The sequence below is a fragment of the Phoca vitulina genome, unplaced genomic scaffold (genome assembly GCF_004348235.1).
Source record: "Phoca vitulina isolate PV1807 unplaced genomic scaffold, GSC_HSeal_1.0 scaffold73, whole genome shotgun sequence".
NCBI lineage: Eukaryota > Metazoa > Chordata > Mammalia > Carnivora > Phocidae > Phoca > Phoca vitulina.
In genome coordinates, this window is record NW_022589776.1 from 6,099,495 (window position 1) to 6,125,486 (window position 25,992).

The 25,992-nt window shown below is 37.4% G+C and overlaps 1 protein-coding gene across 9 annotated transcripts in view; it reads left to right on the forward strand.

The window, feature by feature from the left end:
- RASAL2 (RAS protein activator like 2) overlaps nt 1-25,992 on the forward strand; it is a 360,239-nt gene that overhangs the window by 287,535 nt on the left and 46,712 nt on the right. For all 9 annotated transcript variants that reach the window (XM_032393403.1, XM_032393402.1, XM_032393404.1 and 6 more), the window contains one exon: nt 12,444-12,553. In XM_032393403.1, coding sequence (XP_032249294.1) covers nt 12,444-12,553 — 110 coding nt within the window. The remainder of the gene's footprint in view (nt 1-12,443; nt 12,554-25,992) is intronic.

The following is a 25,992-nucleotide window of genomic DNA, read 5'->3' on the forward strand; positions in this document are numbered from 1 at the left end:
CAGTACAGTTAGGAAATAGCTGCTAGAAGTTATATAAATATGCCTAATAAAATCCTTTCCATGATGTTTTTCTCCTTCCCTTCCCCATTTTATTCTATATTAAAAAAAAAAAAAAGCCATCCTGATAGACATTAGTAAAGAATAATTATATTATTTTATTTGTATCTTTTGCTTACTGCCATTTCCATAATATGGGTTTCAGGTGCATTTTGTTTCACCAGAGACAGTAAGAATTTTATTTTTTTAAATAACTACTAGGCTCCAAAGCCCCCCTCCATCTGTGATGCTTTTATTCTTAGAGGCCTAGAAATGAGAGATGGAAAACTTCAATTAAATTCATCTAGTCCATCTCCCCTGACAATGAAAAAGTATCTCTCACATTATATTATCTGATGCTTTTTCAGGCTTCCATGATAACCTCTGGGAGACTGTCCAATAGACTAATAGACCTCACTTTGGGAGAATGTTCTCTTTCTTAGTTTTGACCCATCATTTCTCATTATTTTATCCCTCAAAGCCATTTTTCTTATATTCATACTCGGTGAACTTAAAATCCGCAGTCTCTGCCAGTCATAAGAAAATCAACATACATCTCATTAGCGGGAACTGAGGTGGTCTCCAGAAGTGAATATTCCTCATACTAAACTTTTCCTCTTTAAACACAGATTTAGCTTAATTTTAATCATTTTAAGGAGTTTTTTCCCTTGAATGTATTAGATATTTTCGCTTTCTTGAATGTATTGGACTTTTCTTAATAATTCAGGTTAATCATTAGCATTCTGCAAGTATGTATTAAGTAACCCACTGTATGCTAAGCATTGAAGAAATACAAAGATGAGCTCAATAATGTTTGCCTTCAGGAGTTAAGACTCTGTAGGGAATATAAAATAGGAGTTAAGACTCACTAGGGGATATGGCATAGGAATAGAACTAATTATTGGTCAAGACAGAGGAAAACAGTAATATAAACAAAAGAGTTTAGAGAATCAGAGGCAAGAGACTATAACTCCTATTAGAGAGATCAGGAATGGCTTCCTGAGGAGTTGGCATTTGAAAGAAATAGTGTAGGGACAAATGAGTGGTCATTTGGAAAAAAAAGATAAAATTAGATATGTATTTCACACCTCACATAAGCATGAACTCCAAATGGATGAAGGATCTAAATGTAAAATAAAATGAATAAATAAACCATACAAGTACTAGAAGGAAACATTGATAACCTTAATGTAGGAAAAAACTTTTGGTAATGGTTACTACTGAAAAGCCAGAGGCAAAAGTGGTTTTAAAAATTCTGTGATGGGGTAGCTAGGTGACTCAGTCAGTTGGGCATCCGACTCAGTTTTGGTTTGGGGTTGTGGGATCGGCCCCACACCCGGCTTATGCTCGGGGCAGAGTCTGCTCGGGATTCTCTCTCCCTCTGCCCCTCCCCTAGTGCGTGCGTGCACTCTCTCTCTCTCTGTCTGTAAAATAAGTAGATCTTTTTTTTAAAAATTGTGTGGCAAAAAAACATCATAACAAAGTTAAAAGACAACCAGCTGAGAGAAAACATTCACAACATATAAAGAACTATTAAAAATTGAGGGACAAATGACTAAAACCCAATAGAAAAACTGGGGGGGAAAAGTATGAACAGTAATTCCCAAATGCTATAAAAATTATCCTGAACATATAAAAAGAGTGTTCAAACTCACTTATAATCAGAGAAATGCAAATTAGAACAATATTTTGATACTATTTCACCTTTTAGGCTAGCAAAAACTATACAGTTTGACAACAAAGTTAGTTGGTGAGATCATGGGAAACAGAGACTCATACATTGCTGATGGGAGTACAAACTAGAACAACCCTTCTAGGGGGGATTCTGGCAAAGTTACCGATGTGCAATCTCACTTCTAGCAGTCTACCCTGAAGGTACACATCCATCAATATGAAAACACAGATGCACAAGGTATTCTTTGCAGCATTGTTTATAATTACAAAAATATTGGGAACAACCCAGATGCCCACTCGTAAGAAAGTAATTACATAAACTATGTATGGAAGGAAGGTAGAATAATGGCCTCCAAGATGTCCACATCCTAAGACACAGAATCTGTGAATATGTTATTTTACGTGGCAAAAGAGACTTTTGCAGATAGGAGTAAGGCTAAAGACTTGAGGTGAGAAGAGTACCCTAGATTGTCTAGGTCGGTTCAATTTAATCACAGGCTTTAAAAACAGAACCTTTCAGAAAGATGCAACATTACTGGCCTTGAAGATGGAGGAAGGGGACCATAAACCAAGGAGTGTGGGTGGCCTTTGGAGGCTGGAAGAGGCACGAAACATTCTCTCCTAGGGCCTTCAGAAAGGAATAAAGCCCTGCAGACACCTTAATGTTAGCCAGGTGAGACCTGTGTTGGACTTCTGACCTACAGAACTGTAAGATAATGGATTTGTACTGTTTAAGCCACCATGTGGTGACAGTTTTTTACAGTGGCAATAGAAAATGAATACGATGGAAAAACTGGTGACGTTAGAATTGGATCTGTAATTTGTTGATATGCTACCCTATGTTCATTTTCTCATTTACATAATTTTACTATGGTTATGTAGGATGTTAACGTTAGGGGAAGTTTGGTAAGAGAAAACTCTACTATTTTTCCAAATTTTCTGTAAATCTAAAATTATTTTACATAGAAAGGAAAAAACATCAGGGATTCCTTCCCTTCTCAAGTTGCTTCCACTATTCCATCTCACTAACATCGTATCCTTTTAAAAAGTTGCCATCTCTCCATGGTATTTGTGAATTTCCAACCAAGCTTTTAACTTGGTGGGTCCCAAACCATATGTCCATGTAAGGACTTGTTCACACATTTTTTTAGCAGATTTATCCTTTTTTTTTTTTTAACTTATTTTTTATTCTTTTTTAAAGATTTTATTTATTTATTTGACAGAGAGAGAGCAGGAACACAAGCAGGGGGAGTGGGAGAGGGAGAAGCAGGTTTCCCGCCGAGCAGGGAGCCGGATGCGGGGCTCGATCCCAGGACCCCGGGACCATGACCTGAGCCGAAGGCAGACACTTAACGACTGAGCCACCCAGGCACCCCTAGCAGATTTATTCTTAATAGACCCAAACTGGAAACAACCCAAATGCCCGTCAGTTGGCAAATGGGTAAACATATTTTGGAATATCCATATGTGGAATCAAAAGGAACGGACTACTGATACATGCAATAACATGGATCAATTCCCAAAACAGTGTGCTAAGTGATAAAAGACTCCATTCTGCATAGTTCCATTTATATAAGAGTATGCAAAAGATAAAACTGTAGGGACAAAGCAGATTAGTGGTTTCTAGGGGCTGAGGTGGGAGGAATGGATTGACTGTAAAGTGGCACAAAGAAATGTTTTGGGTGGTAGGATTCTGTATCTTGGTTGCAGTAGTATATACATTTGTTAAACTCATCAAATTGCACCACCCAAATATAATGAATTTTCCTTTTGTAAATTATACCTCAATAGACCTAATGTTTTTTTTTAAAGATACATTTAAAACAAAAGTTGAAAGTAAAAGGTTTGAAAAAATTTAACAGGAACGTAATAATCCAGAGAATCCAGAGAATCATTGGGTAATTGTTAAAAATGCAGATCACTGTGCTTCACGCCCAAAGATTGTGATTCATCAGCTCTGGGCTAGAAAAACAATTGTGATTTATTATAGGACCTTCTTTTTTTCCCTTTGACACTTTAATTTGCCAAAAAACAAAAACAAACAAAAGTCCCCACTAGGGGGGAAATCCCCACACTGAAAGTGCTTGTTAACTACAAAGCACTTTGCAATGATTTGTTTTGTCGTTATCCTTGTTACCTAGAGTCTCCCTTCGTATTTGGACTTCCAATAACTGGAAGATAAACTAAGGAAGTAAAATATGACTGGAAAGTAGAGTTTAACGTTTCCAGTTACCCTTCCTTTTCCTTCTTCCTTGTTAATTGCCTACAACTGGATTCTAGTGAACATTTTCAGAACATCTATAAGTTCCTAAGGTCTATTAAAAGAGTAAGGAAGGAAATAATTTATACAGGACATCACCCTTCTCAGGTAATTGCAATCCATAATTCCATCCTGCTAAAATACACAAATACACAGAAATGAATTTACTAATTAAAACTTAGAAAAGCCAGAATGAGACCATTCTCACCTGGGTCCTTTCTAGTTGACAAGGTAGCATTTTCTTACTATGAGTCATGTAGTATTTTAAGGCACTGCTCTTAAAATTGCTTGAATCACCTAGCTTTCCCTAATCCCTGGTGCGGCCACTGATTAGAAAAAGTCTCACACAGGATGGCCCCGGCCTTGTGTTGCACATCACCCTGCTTCTGTGTGAAAGGTGATGACATGTTTCTCCGCCTCCACTTCTCCACGTCTTAAGGGACGCGGGCAAGTCAGCGGCTCTCGTTACCGTCATGGAGGCTTCTGAGAGTGGTTGCCTGGCAGCCGTTTCATTTCAGTTACCAATCAGGCCCTGATAGCCAATTTCAGTCTTCGGGGGTTACTCCAGTTTGTAGGTGGTGAATAACTTATCCTTCTCTTAACATTGCCCAAGCTCCAGATTAAGGCAACATTTGGCTTTTCCTTTCACTGGCAGTTGCTAAATTTAAGCCTTATTTTGGCAGAAAAGAGGGAGTACCGACTAATTAAAGTAAGTCATTTTAGTTGTATCATTTGCTTTATGACAATGGAGTTGTTTAAATGATAAGCTTTCTACTATTTTTCAGAATTGTAGCTTGCAGTGACAGTATTTCCAAGGAGGCCTGGATGAGGTAGGATTTGTTTTGAGGGTTTTATTAGTGTGTTTTCAGATTAGGTTGGTGTCTGAAGGATGAAATCAGTTTATTTGTAGTCTTTTCCTTTGTTTCCACTGATGCTATTGGATTTTAAAGTCAGCATCATTTACTCCTCACATTCACATAAGACATAGATGTCATAACTTGATGTAAAAGAGAGAAGCATTTTCCTCTTGACATCCATCTCTTTCTAAATCTTATATTTGGATTTTTGTCTCCTAGTGACTACAGAATCAGTTACATATAAAAGTAATTTCAGGGACGTCTGGGTGGCTCAGTCGTTAAGCGTCTGCCTTCGGCTCAGGTCATGATCCCAGGGTCCTGGGATCAAGTCCCACATCGGGCTCCTTTCTCAGTGAGGAGCCTGCTTCTCCCTCTCCCTCTGCTGCTCCCCCTGCTTGTGCTCTCTCTCTCTCTCTGACAAATAAATAAAAATCTTAAAAAAATAAAAAAATAAAAATAAAAGTAATTCCAGTAGGGTTTCAATTTTACTTCAGTTTAATTATATAGGGAGGAGCCCTGGTGGCAAATTTTTCTAAGTCAGATGTCGCACTAGTGGGCATTTTGTCTTCTTTTTTTCCCCTCATATTTTCAAATTGTCATAGTGCATTTCTTTCTTTTTTGTGGTATATAATTCTGTAATAATAAATGCATAGAAATTAAGTACAACACACATGGAGAAAATGCGTTATATTATAGTGCCTAGAGTATTTTGTTTGTTTTTACCTTTTGTAGGAATATATCTTTATTTTGTATTTTTTAATTTAAATTCAGTTAGCCAACATAGAGTACATCATTAGTTTTTGTTGTAGTGTTCAGTGATTCATTAGTTGCGTATAACACTCAGTGCTCTTCACATCACGTGCCCCCCTTAATGTCCATCATCCAGTTACCCCATCCACCTCCCCTTCCACAACCCTCAGTTTGTTTCCCAGAGTCAAGATTCTGTCATGGTTTGTCTCCCTCTCTGATTTCTTCCCATTCAGTTTTCCCTCCCTTCCCCTGTGATCCTCTGTGCTATTTCTTATATTCCAGATATGAGTGAAACCATATGATAATTGTTTTTCTCTGATTGACTTATTTCACTTAGCATAATACCCTCCATTTCCATCCATGTTGATGTAAATGGGAAGTATTCATCCTTCCTGATGGCTAAGTAATATTCCATTGCATATATGAACCACATCTTCTTTATCCATTCATCTGTTGAAGGACATCTCGGCTCCTTCCACAGTATTTTGAAGAGGAATGAGAATGTGCAGAACCAGTGTAGTATAGTGGTTAAAAAGCAAGGTTCCAGAGTCAGGCTGCCTGGGCTTGAAGTTGTACTCTGCCGCTTGGCAGCCGTGTGCCCTGGGAAAAGTCAGACATCGTGTCTGTATCCCAGCTGTTGACAGGTGATCTACTGTTGATAAAGAAAATGAACGGTTCCCATAACGCACATTCTTACTTAACACCGTATTAAATCAGTACACATTTCTATTTTCATAGCTAAGGTTATTTCTCTCAGAAAAACAAATGCTTATTTATGACTGTTTTGGATGGTCTTGTTACTTGTTGTTGCTTTCCTTAGAAACCAGAGTAAAAGGTGAAGTCCTCACAATGGATCTGCTCCTCACCCTGCTACTGGGACCAGCACTTCTACCCATTGGCTCATTTCCCACAACCCCTCCCATTGCTTTCTCCACTCCAGCCACACTGACTTATTGGCTCTTTCTGAAACGTACCAGGAGTTCTTCTGCCTTAAAGCCTTTGCCCAATCCATTCCTGTTGCCTGGAATGCTTTTCCCTTCTCATACCTGCAGGCTAACTCACCTCCTTCAAGTCTTTAGTCAGTGTAATCTTTCTCCAAAAGGCCTATCGTGACCACTTTATATTCTCAGCTCTTTACATGGCTCTATTTTTCTATAGCACTTGTCTTTTACTAATTTGTTATGTTCTTGGTTTATGGTCTGTCTCCTTCCACTAGTATATGAAGCCTAATGAAGGCAAAGATTTGTGTTTGTTTTGTTCACCGATAGCATCTCAAGTGCCTCAAACCAATAAAAGGTGCTTAATAAATACATGAATGAATGAAACTTTTTAAGTGTTTTCAATATACTGGGTTTAAATCCTGACTCCTCATCTATTAAGTGTGTGACCTAAAGCAAGTTGCTGATTGGCTATTTTGTGGAGTTGTTGCATCAATTACACAGTATTACGTATTGGAAAGCACCTAGCCAGTGCTTCATATCCAGGAAACCTTCAGTAAATTCATTCAGTCAACAAATGTGAATTGAGCACTTGTGATGTACCAAGTTCCCTATAGGCGCTGGCGTGCATCGCTGGACAGAAGAGCCGAAAATCCCTGCTATTTGTAGAACTTACCTCCAGTTTTCTTCCCTTCCTTTGATGTGGTAATTTCTAAGGGGGAAAGTCGTGATTCTACCTCACCTACTCAGTAGTCTCTCCCCCTAGATTCACATTCAGTTAATATTTATAGGGACCCATTTTCCATTATTTTAAAAATACTTTTCCATTCAGTTATCTTATTCTTTGGAATGGCCCTAGGAAGAGGATTTTTTATTCCTCATTTTACAGGTAAGAAATCCGAAACTTGGAAGTTATGACTTGTCCAAGGTCATTCAATAGGAGAAGTTGGAGCCAGGATTTGATGCCACACTTTCTGACTCAGAGTTGCCCGCTCTTTCTGCACTGGTACTTGCATCAAAAACGCAACAGTGGCTTTTATTCATTTCACTGCCCGTTTTATTTCCATTCTACAGACACTTATTGAGCCCCTACAAATTGCCTGTTATCAGACCTGCCCTGGGAAGGCAAAGATTGTTTAATCCCTGCCCTGAGTTCAGAATTTAGAGGGAAGGCTGTTGGCACATAAGTGGACATGCAGTGTGCTAAATGTAAGATTAGCTCTATTTATTTGGAATACTCAGGAGCACAGAGGAGGGCCACCTCCTCTAGAGTAAGGTGTAGGACGTGTCAAAAAACACTCTGGAAGAGATCATGCCTTAGCTGCGTCTGAAAGGATGACTTAGCCAGGGGAAAGGGAGGGAATATGAGTAGTAGCAGAGATGCATGGTAAATGTAGAAAATTTCAGGCTCTCAGAGTTGCTGGAGGGTAAAGCGTGAAGCAGGGAACGGCCAGGAATCAGGCTAGAATATTTAGTAGCTACCAGGTGATACCATATCCTACAGGCAGAACTCTTACCAGGCCCCCTCTTTTAGGGACTGTTAGGTCAGTTATCCATCCTTGGTCCAATAAGCTATAGTCAGGGCAGAAGAATTACTTGGTGCAAAGGATAGTGATCTGTTCATAAGGAATTGCTCAGAAGGGGCAGTGGGCAAGTGGGCATGCCTTATACTCCGAGGTTTCCTAGTGGGGGGTAATGTCACTGGAAGGCTGGCTCGCTGCATAGTTGGTCCAGGACAGAGGCATAGTAGGAGCTAAGGCTAGCTTGGAGATAGTGAGTTTTTAGTGGCATCGTCTGTTCACTTAAGTGGTCTTCCTGAACACGTGGGAGACCACATGGCCGAATAGACTGATGCCAGATCAACCTTTATAGCCTAAGCTAAACAATATTCTCAGGTGAAAACCATGTTTCAATTTTATCAAGGAGATAAAAACAGAATTTTGTTGTAGATTCTACTACCTCTGTGAAACATTACTGACTACTCCGGGCTATCTTAAACTTTCCCTTATCTATATTCCCAGAACAACTGTAATTTCGCATATATATTGAGTGCTTACTAAAGTTTAGACACTATGGTAGATGTTAAGATAGATATAGCATTACACCTTCCCCAAAAGCTTAAGGGCCAATGGGAGCAATAAGTATGCATTAGTAGGTGGACAAACTACTTTCCCAACCTTATTTTTCGCTACTTCTAATCATATACAAGCCAGATTAAATCTACTTAATGGATACCCATTGTGTTCTTATCTCCATGACATTTCTCAGGCTTTGGTTCATACAGTACCCTAGCTCCCCAGCACCTCCAAATCCAAATCCTGTCTACCCACTGGGACCTACCATATTCCACTTCTTCCATATAACTTCCGCTTATTTCTCCAGGTGATGTAACCTTGTCTTTTTCTGAAGTCCTGAAATTAGTTCCTATATACCTCTCTAAAATAATACCATATTATCAATTCTAAGATGCACATTTTTTTCACATTTTAACATCCCTGTAAGTTACTCTTTTAAGATACTCTGTCATCAACATTCTTGAAAGGATTCAGAATGATATTCTGTGGAAAAACATGAACAACTCCAAGTCAAAAAATAGTTCAGAAGAAAGAAGCATTAGGAATACCTTAACCAATTTATTTTGCATATATTCTTTTTATGTGTACACTATGCTATATATGACAAAACCTGCCTAAGTAAGTCTTTTAAAAACTTCTTTAGTACAAAATAAAAATTTTAAGTGATAAAGCATTGTGTTATAGTTTAATTGGCAGCTTTTTTCTTAGTGTACATAAAATAATAACATGACTTACCATCAGCGGTGTCCTAGATTCAAAGAAATGTATTTTGTGATTAAATATGCCAGACATTAAGAACACTTACCTCCCTAATTGTGTCATATATAATTATATTTAGTTTCCAAATCCCATATTAAACTATAAGCTCCTTGGGGGCAGAGTTTGTGTTTGCTTTATCTTTGATTCCCTTACAATACCTGGTATAGTGCTTTACAACAAATAGACATAAAACAAATATTTATTAAATAAATGGATTAGAACAAGAAAGTATTATATAGTAAGTTCCACAAAAAGTAAAATACTGCATGAGTGAACATCTACTAGTACATTCTCAGTTAACTGCTTAACTGTATTTTTGCTAGAAATATATTTATATATGATATTTGGGCAGGTCCTTGGGCCAAATCTCAACTTAGGCGAGTGGTTTTGGAACCAACCATAAACAGTCCAAGTAGCATTCCATAAACTTGGGTCTGGTTTGCTGACTACATTTATGAGCAAATGTGGTGACTCATTCTGATTGAATCATAATAAGTAGTAAATAAAGCCTTTGCCTTGGAGAACAGATGACAGTGACTTTCCCTAGCAATGCTCAGATTGGACAGGAGACCAGATAAATGCCTGTCTCTAAGAAATACAGTACTTTAGGGGGGAGCCCAGTTGACTCAGCCGGTAGAGCACGCAACTCTTGATCTCGGGGTTGTAGGTTCAAGCCCCATGTTGGGTATAGAGATTACTTAAAAATAAAATCTTAAAAAAAAAAGAAGAAAAGAAATGTACTACGACATGGATGGAACTAGAGGGTATTCTGCTGAGTGAAATAAGTCAGTCAGAGAAAGACAAATACCATATGATTTCACTCATGTGTAATTTAAGAAACAAAACAGATGAACATAGGGGAAGGGAAGGAAAAATAAAATAAGATAAAAGCAGAGAGGGAGGCAAACCATAAGAGACTCTTCACTATAGGAAACAAACTGAGGGTTGCTGGAGGGGGTGGGGGGATGAGGTAACTGGCTGATGGACATTAAGGAGGGCACATGATGTAATGAGCACTGGGTGTTGTATGCAACCAATGAATCACTAAATTCTACCCCTGAAACTAATAATACACTATATGTTAACTAAATTGAACTTAAATAAAAAAATTTAAAAAACAAAACCAAAAAGAAATGTAGTACTTTAAAAAACAGTTTTTGTTTTCTTGTTTTCTTCCCTCCAGTCAATCTCTATGCACCTATAATAAAAAACAGCCTAGGGAATTATGTCTATGTGGTATTTTCTAGGAGTCTTTACACTTATTCTTGGGCTACGGGAATAACAAGAAATAACATAAGCATTTTTTTTTCAGTCAGCTAAATAGTTTTATTTCTGATTCAAATAAGTTTGTTTCCATTTTTCTCAAATGAAAGGAGCAGTGCATTCTGTGTTTGCAAAATACTTGGCATGGGTAAGCACTGTGGTAGTCCACATTACTGTTCACCAGATATTCCCAGTTTTCTTTCTGCAGTCAAATGCTCTACCACTGAGCTATACCCCCTCTCCAGTTTTCTTTCTGGATACATGATACAATCGTATATCCTTTCCCTAGGGAGATCCCGTGTGGTCATGTGACTTTTTGTCCAATGAAATGAGACCGGAAGTGACATAAAGGTTTAAGAACTAGTACATAACTTGCCACATTTCCTTTCTCTTCTGAAGCAACTTTAGATGTGCAGAGGAAGAGCCTCCTGTAGCCTAAGTCCCTAAGTGAGAGTAGCACAGAGCGAAGCCCCCATCTCCCTTAGTTGATCGGCTCATAGATAGATGTGGAACATGTTTTGTGCTACTAAGATACTGAGATGATAAGATAAACATAACCCAGTGTATCTTGATTAATACAGTCTTCACCCAAAACAGTGGGCTTTGGTGATAACTAAAAGAATATAAAAGATTTGACATGCTGATCTTGACCCAGTATTTCTTTCTCTTCCTTATGGAAATGTTTATTGTACATAGCTTTTATAAGATAATATTCATCTCATGGTGATTAGAAAGAGTCATTTTCCCAGCATCAAAATACTTTTCTTTGAATTAGAACTTTTTCTCAAGACATTTTGATATGCTTCCATAAGATGTCCATTCATTTGCCAACAATAGAATTGTTACTTGAAAGCAGTGACTGTCATCATTCATGCGCGCATTTATTCCATTATTCAACACACTTTTATTGGATGCTCATTGTTTGCCAGGTGCTAAGACTAGGAAATGTTTAAGGAGCTCTAGATAGTTTAGTGAAAGTGGTAGGAGGCAAGTAGGGGGCCAAAAACTGTAAACTACTTTGTTCTTCTGAAGTCTAGATGTTTCAGTAGTTTCATAAATGATACCTATTTCAAGATAGTTTAGCTACATTAAAACTTAAGTTTACAAGTAACGTATCCAAGGTGATATAAACCAAATTTTAACGCTTTTGAGACTACCAACACATTACCTTATACTAATTACATAATTCTTTTTTGTTTGTTTGAGGAATTTTTGTACGGGCATTGTAGGGTTTTTTCTGTTTTTATTTTTGAGTTTTTGTTTTGGTTTGGGTTTTTTGTTTTGTTTTTTTGCGGGGCGGGGAGCTCTTATAATAAAGCTTCTCTTCTCACTATCAGTATATTCTTTAAAATTCCTCTAATGCACTAAGTACCTTTTCACCTCAGGGCCCTTGCACATGCTATTCTCATTTCCTTTTCTCCCTTAATTTAGTTCAGGAAACTACCTACTGGATGCCCTTTTCTATTGAAAACTTCTTCATAGAAAGGAATATGTTTTTCTGTTACATTGTTGTGTTTTTAAAACTCTGTTATCAAAGTTAGAAGTTTCTCTACCATAGCTGGTATAGAAAATGTTTAAGAAATAAGAAGTTAAGTGTTATCAAAAAGTTGAATTATCCCAGTTATCCTAGAAGAAAAAAAATTTTCATCACATTACCAGGTGGCTTCAAGCAACTATTATTTATAAATTAAAAAATTAAAAGCTGGATTCTTGTTTTGGTCTTCATTATAAAAATCTTAATATCTTTTCCAGAGGTGGTACAGAGGAGTAAGGAGACAGCAAAGTGCTCTTTTGGTTTTCTCTTCCATCACCTTCTGCCTTTTCATTCTAGGGGTTCTTCAGCAAGCGCCTGAAAGGCTCCATCAAGAGGACCAAAAGCCAATCAAAACTTGACAGAAACACTAGCTTTCGGCTTCCATCCCTTCGTAACGCAGATGACAGGTAGGAGTAAGCTTTCTTAAAACAGGGAAAGCAGTTTTGTTGTTTGTTTCTGTTTTTGTTTTAAACAGGGAAAGCAGTTCTACAGTGGGTTTTGATAAGGCATTTTTAGTCATCTCTGACTTTGCATCAATGACAATGGAAAGATGCAATACTAAATTCACTTTTTTTTTGTCTTGTTCATATTGAGGCAAGGTACAAAGTGTTGGCTCAAATGCCCAGGCAGTTTAAGAATCTTACAATATTGGAAAGTAAGAACTAATTTAAGTGCTGTTTCTATAGAATCAAATCCTAGTGGTCAGAGATGTCTTTCTTGTGTAGAATGACTGTAGGATGATGATGACAATAGTAAACATGTCTTGAGCACTGCACTAGATGCTTTATATACATTAGCTTGTTTAATCTTTATAGTAACCCTATAAGATAGATATTATTATAGCCACTTTGTAGATGAAGAATCCGAGGCACAGAGAGATTAAATAATCTTGCCCAAGGTCATACAGCTTAGTAAATAGCAAAAATGGTATTTGAACTTGAGCAATTTGGCTGAAGTCCATGCTGTTCACTGCTCCATTGTTCTTTGTGTAAAGCATATGGAATCAGTTGTATTGATTTGCAGTCACATCTAGAAAACGTATGAAAAGGAAGATTTTGATTATTAGGACTATCAGCTTGAGTAACCCTCAAAAGTGTAGCTCATTAAGGATAACAACCTTGTAAAATCGTTGAATGTTTTTAAAACACATTTTTAATACTTCGTATCTCCACATTGTTCAAAATTTAGGAAATGGTACTTGCTGTATTTTGACACGTCACCAACATTTACTGAGTGCTTACTGTTTGCCAAGCATTTTTAATGTAGTCTCTCATGTACTACAACCCTAGATATGGTTATTACCCTCATTTTACAGATGAGGAACTAAGACAAAAGAAATTGAGAAACTTGCCCAAGGTCACACAGCTAGTAGGTGGTAGAGCTTGGATTTGAAGTTCTGTCTGCCCTTCATATCTGATACTCTTATTTATACTGGATTTTTTTTCTTTTAGTAAGTCCATTATTTTCAGTTATCTACATAACAAGCAAATATAGATTACAGCCTCTGTAATGGCACATTATAGATTTGCCAGGCAGAGAATTCCTCTCCTTTTTTAATGGATGAAGTAACTTGTCCCCCATACTTAGCTGATGAGGCAGTATACTGCTTTATCAGCGATTCTTATCCCTGAACCACTTTAGAGGTGCTCTGTGAAATTTGCAAGTCTGTCCAATTTGCCGTGTAAAAGTTGTGTTGTTAATTATCTCTTTTATACCTCTTTGTTTTAAAGTAATCATTAAAAAGCTGATTGTTTTTCTAAGAGTTAAAAACATTTTAAAGTCTCAATAAAATGGAATGACAAATTTTTTCAAAATATTGTTTTTTTTTTTAAAGATTTTTTATTTATTTATTTATTTATTTAACAGAGACAGAGAGAGAGCATAAGTAGGCAGAGCGACAGACAGAGGGAGAGGGAGAAGCAGGCTCTCTGCCGAGCAGGGAGCCCGATGCGGGGCTCGATCCCAGGACCCTGGGATCATGACCTGAGCCGAAGGCAGCCGCTTAACCAACTGAGCCACCCAGGCACCCCCCCCAAAATATTGGTTTTTAAGAACAAGGACATTGTACAACCTCTGAAACACTCCCAGTTCAGTAGCCACTTTCTTAAACTCTGCAGCATCATGTGTATGTTTGGGTGACAAGGAAATAGTTTTTATAGGAGTACTTTATTTTTTAAACTTACACTAAATATCACTTTCATAATTTTGAATTGCTCCTTCCTCTTCCATTTTGCTTTAGGTAGCCTAAAGGAATGCTTAGATTGAATTACCACTAGATTGTATTCTCCTAGAGTCTCCTATATGCTATTATATAGCTAGTGCACTTTTATTTAGCCTTTCCGATGACCTAAATTCATTATGTGTGCCTTCCATGCAGTTCTGCTTCAATCAATAGTATCTTTGTATCTCAAATACAGCATAATAAAAAGGTGCCAGTAAATCTCAAATATTTATATTTTTCAAATCCATTTGAATTATAGAAGTTTCTTATACAGAAAGCTTTCAAAAACTTTATTCTTCCCATAAAGGGATATACTCACTAGAGTTTGAATATATAATTTTTTTTTTTTAAACAAGCTCTCTTGCCTTCAGATCATCTGCAGATGCATATAAATAGAATTAAGGTACAAGATATTAATCAACTGAGTTCTTTGAATCAGTACCCTTATAGGTGAGACCAAAGATTTTTTTCAAAAACTGTGGTTTTCTTGGGTTATATGCATTGATTGCCCAAGTCAGGCCATTTCTTCCAAAATGGTATATAGTGTCTAAATCTCAGTAGCAAAACATTTCTGTTCTTATATCAAATCCGTAGAAACTCTAGGCAGACCTAGTAAGCAACCCTTTTTTTCAGTTTTTAAATTATACAGTAAAATGCATATGTCTTTGTTTTAAAAACTTTCACTACAGGGGCACCTGGGTGGCTCAGATGGAGCCCAGCGCTGGGCTCAGCACTCAGCAGGGAGTCTGCTTGAGATTCTCTCTCTCTCTCTCTCTCTCTCTGTCCCTCTGCCACTCCCCTGCTTGTGTGTGTGCACAGGCTTGTGTGCACTATCATTCTCTCTCAAAAACAAATAAAATCTTTAAAAAAAATAAGTTTTAGTACATAAGTACAGATCAAAAAGCTGAAGTCCCCTTCACCCTGCCCATCTTTCCATACACATAACCTCATTAGCAGTTTGTATATTTTCACACCTCTTTAAAAATCCATACATAAATGCACACATATATATGTTTTGCTTATTTTCATATAAGTGGAATCATATTACACATATTACTGTGTGATTTACTTTTTAATACAAATATTTTGGACAACTTTTATGTCAGTACATGTAAATCTACATTATTTTAACAGCTGCCTTCTTGGTATGCTACAGTTTTTTGTAACATATTCCACTTCTGTGATAGATATTTTAATTGTTTCCCCCTTTGGGGCACAAACTAGCGATATAGTGGACATTTCTGAACATACACCTGTTTTGTCCTTATGTGATTGAGTCAGATTTGTGAAGTAAAACTACTAGATATAGCATATGCACATTATCAAATGATCCTTCAAAAAAGCTGTAGTAATTACCATTTCCACCAACAGAGTAGGATTATTTTTATCTTTTGGAGCCAGACAAGAGGCTTGAACTCACGACTCTGAAATCAAGACCTGAGCTAAGATCAAGAGTAGGAGGCTTAACCAACTGAGCCACCCAGGCACCCCATGGATTACTTTAATCTTTTAAATAACATTTTACATTGTATCAATATGATGGAATAAATACTAATAATAAACACCTATATAGTATTTACTATGTGCCAGACACTGTTCTAAGCATTTTATATAAACTAACTCTAATCATTACAACAAATCCTATGGGGTAGTTACTGTATTGACCTCATTTTGAGGATGAGGAAACGGAGACACAGAGAAATAAGTAAATTGTACAAGGTGAGAAAATGGCAGACCTGTGGTTCAAATCCAGGAAGTCTGGCTCTAGAGTCTACATTCTTAAACTTTATGCTATATTGCCTCTCAAAAAAAGATGCAAGGGGATGCATTTTTTTGTTTTGTGGTTCCCTAATGTCTAATAAGTTAAACATCTTTTCACTTCTTCTATGACTTGTTTATTTATTGCTTTGCCCATTTTTCTGTTGAGCTGTTTTGTCCTTTTTTCCCTGATTTGTAGTAGTGCTTTATTATTACAAGGGATTGTTAGCCACTATTATGCATGTTGCTAAAATTATCTCCCAGTCTATTTCTTGTCTTTTAAAAATCATGTCTCTAGGGGTGCCTGGGTGGCTCAGTCACTTAAGCATCCAACTCTTGATTTAGGCTCAGGTCATAATCTCTGGGTCATGAGATCAAGCCCATGTCCAACTACACGCTCAGCGGGGAGTCTGCTTGTCCCTCTCCCTCTGCTCCTCCTTCCACCTGCACACACACACACACACACACACACACTATCTCTCTCTCATAAATAAATAATGAAAAATTAAAATCGTGTCAGTAAATTATATAGAAGTGTTAGATTTTCTTTTCTTTTTTTTTTTAAAGATTTTATTTATTTATTTGACAGAGACAGCAAGAGCAGGAACTCAAGTAGGGGGAGTGGGAGAGGGAAAAGCAGGCTTCCCGCTGAGCAGGGAGCCCGATGTGGGACTCGATCCCAGGACTCTGGGATCATGACCTGAGCCGAAGGCAGCCACTTAACGACTGAGCCACCCAGGCGCCCAAAGTGTTAGATTTTCATTTGGTCTAATATGCCAATCTTTTTCTTTATGACCTACGTCAACAAATTTGACCAGAACACAAAAGAAGTCAGAGATCTATTTCTCATTACATTTCTCATTATGATCCTGTGCAAATCACTTCATCTCTCCCCCCTTCAAGACGAAGAGAGATTCTATCTTGAAGTATCAGAGAATAATGCAGTAGTGATCATGATAGGAATTCTTACAGGTTTTTGATAACCACAAAACTTATCTGCACTCATAGCATTTTAAAAAGGTAAAATTTTCTCATGAGGTCTGAGTTACTGCTTAAGATGACTGAGACACAGTTTTAAATGAGTTTTGCTAAATATGATCAGTAAGCTTTTCTATGCAAAATACAATAGGGTATTTTAACATGCAGACTTGACTGATCAGAAAGACCCTCACAGCTCCAGGTTTGTCTAGCCAATGATCTACTGGTCATAAACTCTGCTATAAGGCTGTGGTGGAATTTGGTTACCAGTGTTGCTTTTTGGGTCCGTTTATAGTAGTCCTTAAACTCAGAATTTCCTTTATGAACTTGTGGGGCACAGGCATACGAAGTAAAGCTTTTGCCAATTAATATTTCTAGAAACCAAATTTCTTGATATACAGTAACATGTGTGATGGTTAGGCACATTCCAGAAAGCTATGTGCTACAAAGGAATGTAGAGAACTAAAGACATGGCCCCCGACCTCAGGAGAGTCCAGTAAAAGAGTCAGTGTCCAGGAGAAGATGGTACAGGTAGGCTGAGATGACTTCCTGCTGGATATTCAGGAAACAGCCTTACTGGGCAGTGGCCCATGAATGGAACAGGTCTCATTTGAACTTAGAAACAGATACAGGGAGAGAGCTTTTCTCAGAATAGAAATAATGAGCAAAAACAGATTATAAGAAATGATGGAGCTTAAAGAGAAATTCTGAATAGTTCATGGTATATAAAGCAGGAAGGTAGGAAATAAGATTGGAAAGGTAAAATTCCAGTTTTGAAGTTGGTAGGTAAAAAGCTTCTGCTTTTTTTGTCTTAAAAATTACTCAATATAAGAAAAGAAATATGAACTCCATCTTAGATGAAACGAGGAGAAAGCTGAATGATAGATTACTTAAAATTAAGGGACGATCAGACTAGTTGCCTACAGAGTGAAATTCTGAAAAGAAGTCTATCACTTAGGATTCACACTGGCTGGTAGTTAACAGATAACTCCAAATAGTAATGGCTTAAACAAGTAAAATTATTTTTTCCTCACCTAAAAGAAATCTGAAGGTGGGCAGTACAGGGTTAAGGGACCAAGGCACTTTGTGAGCTTTTTCCTCTCCCATCCTTAGGGTCTTCAAGGATCTCTTTCTGGATACAGTGTAGCTACTAAAGCTTCAGCCATAGCACCCATGTTTCAGGTATCATAAAAGGGCACCTGTCTTCCAGCTAAGTGTTTTCCCTTTAAAGCCATTTCCCTGAAACCCCATCCAGTGACTTCTGTTGTGTCTCATTACCATCTCTTTCTGCAAGAGAGGCTGGAAAATGTTATACCTGGGTACATCATTTCCCCCCAGTAATGCCAGAGTCTGTTATTAAGGAAGGAGGGAGAGATGGACATTTGAAAGAAAACTAACAGTCTGTAACAAAAGAATGAGGTTGATTTACCCACCCACCTCCAGAATTCTGCAATGATTCAGCTCCCACCCAGCTCTAGAAGGCCAGCAGTCAGGCTTACATTTGTCACATAGCAAATTTGAGAAACTGAACCAACCCAGATAAAAAGACCTACAGATAGCAACATTTGTGTTCGCCTCTTACAAACCTCTATGGTAATTCCACTCCTAAGTATATCCAAGAGAAATGAAAACATATGTCATCGCAAAAACTTGTACATGAGTATTCATAGCAATATTATTCATAATAGCCAAAAAGTGGTTATGATCCAAATGTCCATCAGCTGATCAATGGATATACAAAACATGATATATCCTTACAATGCATTACAATTGACCCTTGAACTCAACACAGGGGTTAGGTGTGCTGACCATCCCCCCCCCCACCTCTGTAACAGTTGAAAATCCACATATAACTTTTGACTCCCCAAAAACCTAACTGCTAATAGCCCACTGTTGACCAGAATCCTTACGGGTAACATAAACAGTCAATTAACACATATTTTGTATGTTATATATATTATATCCTGTATTCTTACAATACATTTAGCTAGAGAAAAGAAAATGTTATTAAGAAGTTCCTAAAGAGGTGCCTGGGTGGCTCAGTTGTTAGGTGTCTGCCTCCGGCTCAGGTCGTGATCCCAGGGTCCTGGGATTGAGCCCCGCATCGGGCTCCCTGCTCCGCAGGAAGCCTGCTTCTCCCTCTTCCACTCCCCCTGCTTGTGTTCCCTCTCTAGCTGTGTCTCTCTCTGTCAAATAAATAAAATCCTTAAAAAAAGAAAATCCTAAGGAAGAGAAAATATATTTACAGTACTGTACTGTATTTACTGAAAAAGAATCCACTGTAAGTGGACCTGCACAGTTCAAACATGCATTGTTCAAGGCCAAATGTATTATTCAGCCATAAAAAGGAATGAAGTACTAAAACATGCTACAACATGGATAAATCTTGAAAACTTTATGCTGAGTGAAAAAGACCATCACAAAAGACCATATTTTGTATGATTCCATTTATATGAAATGTCCAGAATAAGCAAATCTATAGAGACAGTAGATTAATGGTTGCCAGAGGCTGGGGATATAAGGTAGGGGGAGTCACGAATGAGGAATGACTGTTAATGGGCATGAGGCTTCTTTTTGGAGCAATGAAAATGTTTTAAGCTTAGATTGTGGTGACAATTGCACAAATCTGAATATACTGAAAACTGTATACTTTAAATGGATAGATTTTATGGTGTGTGAATCATATCTCAACCTCAATAAAAATGTCAAATTAAAAAAAAAACAAGAAACAGCTGGCCAAGAAATACTCTACAATGAAGCTCATTAGTCTATAAGCTCCGTTCCAGTGCACAAAACTTCCATCGTGTTTTTTAAGTGCTTTACTATTAAATATAAACAGATAACCAAGAATCTCCAGATATTGGAGGAAAGTCTCCAACATAAAAGAGAGCAAAACAAATAAATAGGAGGGAGAAAAAAACAACCCAGGAGAAACAGAAACACTGCACAGAGCCAAAAACAACTTTAAAGCATAATATTTTCTTTTCTTTTTTTTTTTTTTAAAAGATTTTATTTATTTATTTGACAGAGAGAGAGACAGCAAGAGAGGGAACACAAGCAAGGGAGTGGGAGAGGGAGAAGCAGGCTTCCCGCTGAGCAGGGAGCCCGATGCGGGGCTCAATCCCAGAACCCCGGGATCATGACCTGGGCTGAAGTCAGACGCTTAACGACTGAGCCACCCATGCGCCCCTAAAGCATAATATTTTCAAAAGATAAGATTGTATATCTATGAAACAGTAACAAGATGATACAAGAAAAGGGACATCAAAGAAACAAGAAAGAGAGCTTAAGAATTAAAAAGATAAAAGCTGAAGTCAAGTCACTGTCCCAGGAAGTAGAACAGAAATTGAGAAAATCAACCCAGAAGATTCTAGGAAAAGAGAACATAGAAAAACTTCAGAGAGGAAATTGTCAAAGAAACAATACAAGAAAATGTCTCAAAACAAAAAAACATAAATGTCCAGGTTAGAAAGGCCATCAGATTCCCAGCACAGTGAATGAAAAAAGACAAAAGACCCCCCACCCCAACACACACACACACACACACCACATCATCAAGAAATATCAGATCACCAAGACAAAAAAAAAATCTTAAAAGCTTCTGGAAAGAAAAAAATAGGTTACATACAGAGGAAGAGTGGGAGGATCACATTGTAATTCTCATAGAAATATTGAAAACTGGAAGTTGATGGAGAAATGTCTTTAAAATTCTGAGTGAAAATTATTTTCAACCTAATATTCCTTATACAGGGAAATCCTTGAATGTCAGTCACACAGAGGAGTTTGGATTTTATCATATAAGCAGTGGGGAGCCTTTAAACACTTTTGAGCAAGGGAATGACCTAATCAGAATTGTGCCATGTATAGATTAATCCAGGAATGGAATTTCAAATGACTTGGTGTGCACATACTAAGTTTGGGAAACCAGTTAGCAAAGAGCTATTGTAGGAAATAATGAAGGCTATAAGGAGGATAGTGACACTGGGAATGAAGAGGCAGAGTCAAGATAGGAGGAACATTTTAGAGGTGAAATCAATAGGATGTCACAAAGTCATCATAGTTCCAAAGCCATCTAATCAGATAAAAGCCAGTAAAGTGATTTCCTAGAATCAATATTGGCAACATTTTCAAATTAAAGCCATGTCATGTGGAAGGGTGTTGGGACAGGAGAAGACTGATATTTATACCTTTCATTCAAATGCATTTTTAAAAGGTTTAAAAAATGAGGAAATGCTGAAGAACAGTGGTCATACTACATTATCAGACATTCCAAGGTTCCAACTGTCTGCCGGGTGGCCAACCTTGCCTGGAAACGCTACTTAAATTTACTGGTCTTGAAGTAAAGATAAACACATGGAGTAGAATTTTCTTAACCTCTTCACACATCCCTCAAATAAAAACCTTCACAGTGATGTCCTCAATTCTGAGGCCCACTGACAAAGCATGGTTTTAAAGCAGTTGGCTTGTTCATTGTCAGGAGATACCTAAAAGTTAAGTGTGGTGTTCATTTGTAGGGAGAATTTTGGGACAATATACTGAGCTTCTTGAGTTTCTCCTAATTAGAACTAATTTTTTAACTTACTTTGAATTTATATGCTCACAAGAAATTGTAAAAATAGTATGTAGAGTCTTGTAAACCCCTCCCCCAACTCCCCCCAATAGCTATATCTTATAACTGTACTATAATATAAAAACCAGATAATTGATCTTGGTACAGTACTATTAATTGGACTACAGACTTTACTCAGTTTTCACCAATTTTCATATACTCTGCATAGTTCTATGCAATTTCATCCTATGTATAGATTTGTGTAATCACCACCACAATCAAGATATAGAATTGTTCCATTACCAGAAAAGAACTCCTTCTGCCCCTTCACAGTCCTACCCGCCTCCCCACAACCATCCCTGTCCTCTAGCAACCACTAATTTGTTTTCCATCTCTATAGTTTTGCTATTTCAAGAATGTTATATAAATGGAATCATATAGCATATAACCAATTAAGATTGCCCTTTTTTCAGTGCATAGGATGCCCTTGAAAACCACCCAAGTTGTTGCATCTATCAATAGTTTGCTCCTTGTTATTGCTGAGTAGTATTCCACTGTATGGATGTACCAGAGTTTGTGAAGTCATTCACCCGCTGAAGAACATTGGGTACACATGAAGAAAAGTTGCATATGCATAAGTTTTCACTTCTCTGGTGTAAATGCATGTGAGTGTAGTTGCTGGATAGGATGGCACACACATGTTTAGGTTTACAAGAAACTGCCATGTTCTTTTCCAGAGTATCTGTAACCATTTTACATTCCCACCAGCTATGTTTACAGTTTTTTATGTCCCAAGAGATAGTCACCTATGCTGTCTTCTAGAAGTTTTATGATTTTTAGCTTTTGTATTTAGGTTGCCAATCCATTTATTTAATCTTGTGTTGGCTTTAAATGAAAGGTCTTGACTCAGAACTTATTGGCGTTCAGTCCAAGATATCAAAACTAAGAACTTGCCCCAGCCAAGCCAGTTACAGGGAGTCTGCCTTCCTTTGGAGAGGGAAATATTGTAAACTACTTACTTCTCTCCTGATCTGCTCTTCCCTTCCAGCTTACTAACCATGGTTTTAGAAGTTGCCAGAAGGTCCTGGGCAAGAGAAGACAGAAAGGAGGAAAAAGGGGATAAGAAAGTTCTAGTACTATCTTAGCCTTCCATAATGCTGTCTGAGCCTGGCCAATGTTTAAAGCTTACTGTTCCCTCATGGGGTACTTTGGGGAATTCTTCACAAATGTCTCATCTCTGAGGAGCTCGCATCTATGGTTTCATTGAGGTTAGTGGGTATATGTCTATCCCAGGTGTTCACTAGCAACTCCTTTCACAATTTCTGGGGAGGAATTCTTGTTCTTCTGGTCTCTTTACCCTTCTAGTCCTTCTAGTCCTTTGGTCCACAGGAAATATCCACAATTCCTCTGCCCTGACAAACCTCTAGGTTTGCTAATCTAAAAGCGTCAACCCTCTTAGGTTCTGCCACCAACAGCTAATCATTTATCATCTAGATTTTCCAGATACAATCAAACTTCACCCTATATGCATCATCTAGCCATTTCCCTGGTGGGAGGCAGGGAGATGAGCCTCACAGCTTTCTCCAAAAATTGTCTCTCACAAAATCCTTTCCCTTCTCTACACTCTGACCACTTTTTTTTTTTTTTAAGATTTTATTTATTTATTTGAGAGAGAGAGAGAGCACACAAGCTGGGGGTGGGGCAGAGAGAGGGAAACCAGACTCTCCTTTGAGCAGGGAGCCCGACGAGGGGCTCAATCATGACCTGAGCTGAAGGCAGATGCTTACCTGACTAAGCCACCCAGGCACCCCTCTGACCACTTTTTATAGTCTTGTTCTGAGAGGTTCAAGGTAATAGAACTGGCTCCAGAACATTTCCTTTGTAAATTCTACAGTTTGTCTAGTCCTTGACTTCAGTATACAAATCTGTTTTCTCTTAATGTCTCAATTGAAACTTCAATTTTGATATCTCATCAGATAGGCATATAATACTTTTATTAATCTGTGGTCTTTAGCAAAACATACAAAGTGCAACATGGCCCTGTCCATACCTAACTCTCAGCATTGTCTCCTACCACTCTATGACAAGTCTTTTACTTACCACACTGTTTTGTATTTCTTTGCTTTTGATCTTGCTGCCCTCTCTATCCCAAATACCATTTCCTATTCTTACCCCTTGTCCTTTGTCATAATTTATAACATTCTAACTCATACTCATGCCACCCAAATCAGGAGTCCAGTGCCTTTGGACTTCTTTGCCTTGTTCTTCCCATCCATCATCCTAAACTAAGCACCTACCCCATGTACCCACTAATGGCCAAACTTATGGGACTTTTATAGGGCTACTTTCTATTGAATTTATCTTTTCACGTTTCTGCTTACTGCAGCAGATTGGAAGCTCCTCAAGAGTACAGACAGCCTTTGTATCCTCATCCCCTCGTACAATGCCTGTCCTTAACAACTTAATGTTTGTTAGCCTGAAACAGAAGACTGCAAATGAATTCTAGATAATAAAGAATAATCTTTTTTAATATGGTATACTTGGATAGAAGGACAGTTTCTCAGAAATTATTGAATTTCAGGTTATTAATTAATCAATACAGTCTGGCTGTAGATTATAGTTTCTCTTATCAGTGTTTACTGCTGTAGGCCAATTAAGGATCCCCTAGTTTTATGAACTAAAATCCAATCCAATTGTATCATGATAGCATTTTATAATTCATTAGAATGCTTTATCTTAATAGAAAAGTTGTTTATGTACATTTATTCCTTCTGTCTTCATATTCTTCCAACAAAGAATATTTTGAAGAATAACTATCTTGATCTCAACCAGATGAATACTTTACATAAAATAAACTCATACATGTCATATCACTGTGAAAAAGCCCCATGTCTGCAATGGTAGCCCCATTTTTATGGTGCTGTAGTTTATGAGATGTTTGTGAAATCATGTTATAACATTTGGTTCTCACAGTAACTGTGTGAGGTATAGGAAGAGAAATCATTATCCACATTTTACAAATGAGGTAACTATGGTTCAGAAAGAATAAATTATTTGTTCCACATCACATATAGCTAGCGAGTGGTTGGAGGTGACATAAATATATACTTTTGGCTCCGAGTTGAGTACCTTTTCCATTATACTCTCTGTTGCATGTGTTGATAGGAATCCTGACTTGCTGAGGAAATGATTGAGAAGGAAAAATGAAAGGTAAAAATCACACATATAGACATACACACAAACATACTCAAAACAACAGCTCTTAATAAGAGTAGACTAGAATGCAGTGATGATGAATGTGCCAATTTGTGGCCATGATATTTCTACAATTTGTTGAAATAAAAAGCTGCCTCCCTTTTGTACTCCTTTTCATCTCTCCTCCCCCTAAATCCAAATGTATTGGGTGAAAAAATAAAAGCACTAAAAGAAAATATAGTAGCTGGATTTCTTATGATCTTGGAATGGAAGAATCCTTTCTAAGCGTAAACTGGGGGAAGTAACTATGCATATGACAGGAAAAGTACTAATTTATTTAACATACAAAGAACATTTACATATCAGTTAAGTTCAACAATTAGAAAAAAGATTTAAGAACATGAAATAGCAGTTTGTAACTCACAGAAAAGGTAACTGAGATTGCCAATAAAATATTAAAATGTCTCAACCTCATAAAGAAATGCATAAGAAAGCAATAATGAAATAACATTTTTCACCAATTATCCTGGCAAAAGTTTTTCAAGTTCAGCCATATCCGGTTTTGGTGATAGCATATAGAAACATGCTCCATTGGTAGGAGTTTAAATTGATGCCATGTTTTGTGTAGATTAATTTAGCAGTATCAAAATTTTAGATGTATGTACTCCTTGATCTAGCAGTTTCACATCTAGAAATTGAACCCATAAATTATGCACATGTGCATAAAGATATGTATACTAAGATACTTTTTGAAACTGGATGGTGATCACAGAACAACAAAAGAAAGAAAGAAAAGAAAAGAGGAAAAAACTGAGATGGTCCTCAGGGACTGGTTGAACCACTATAGGTCCACACAAGGGAATACTATATGGTTATTAAAAAGGCGAATCATATCTATATGTTCCAATATGGACAGAAGTCCAAAATACACTCTTAAGGAAAAAAAGTATGGTAGAATTCCATTTGTGTGTGAATACGTATATACATGTGTGTGTGTGAAATGTATGTGTATATATTTGGTTGTGTGTAAAAGGAGGGGTCACATTGTTAATAGTATTTTCTCCAGGAGATTGAGGAAAGTACCTATATTTACTTATATTCTTCACCTTCTATCCTTCTGGGTTCTTGGAATTTATTACCCATGA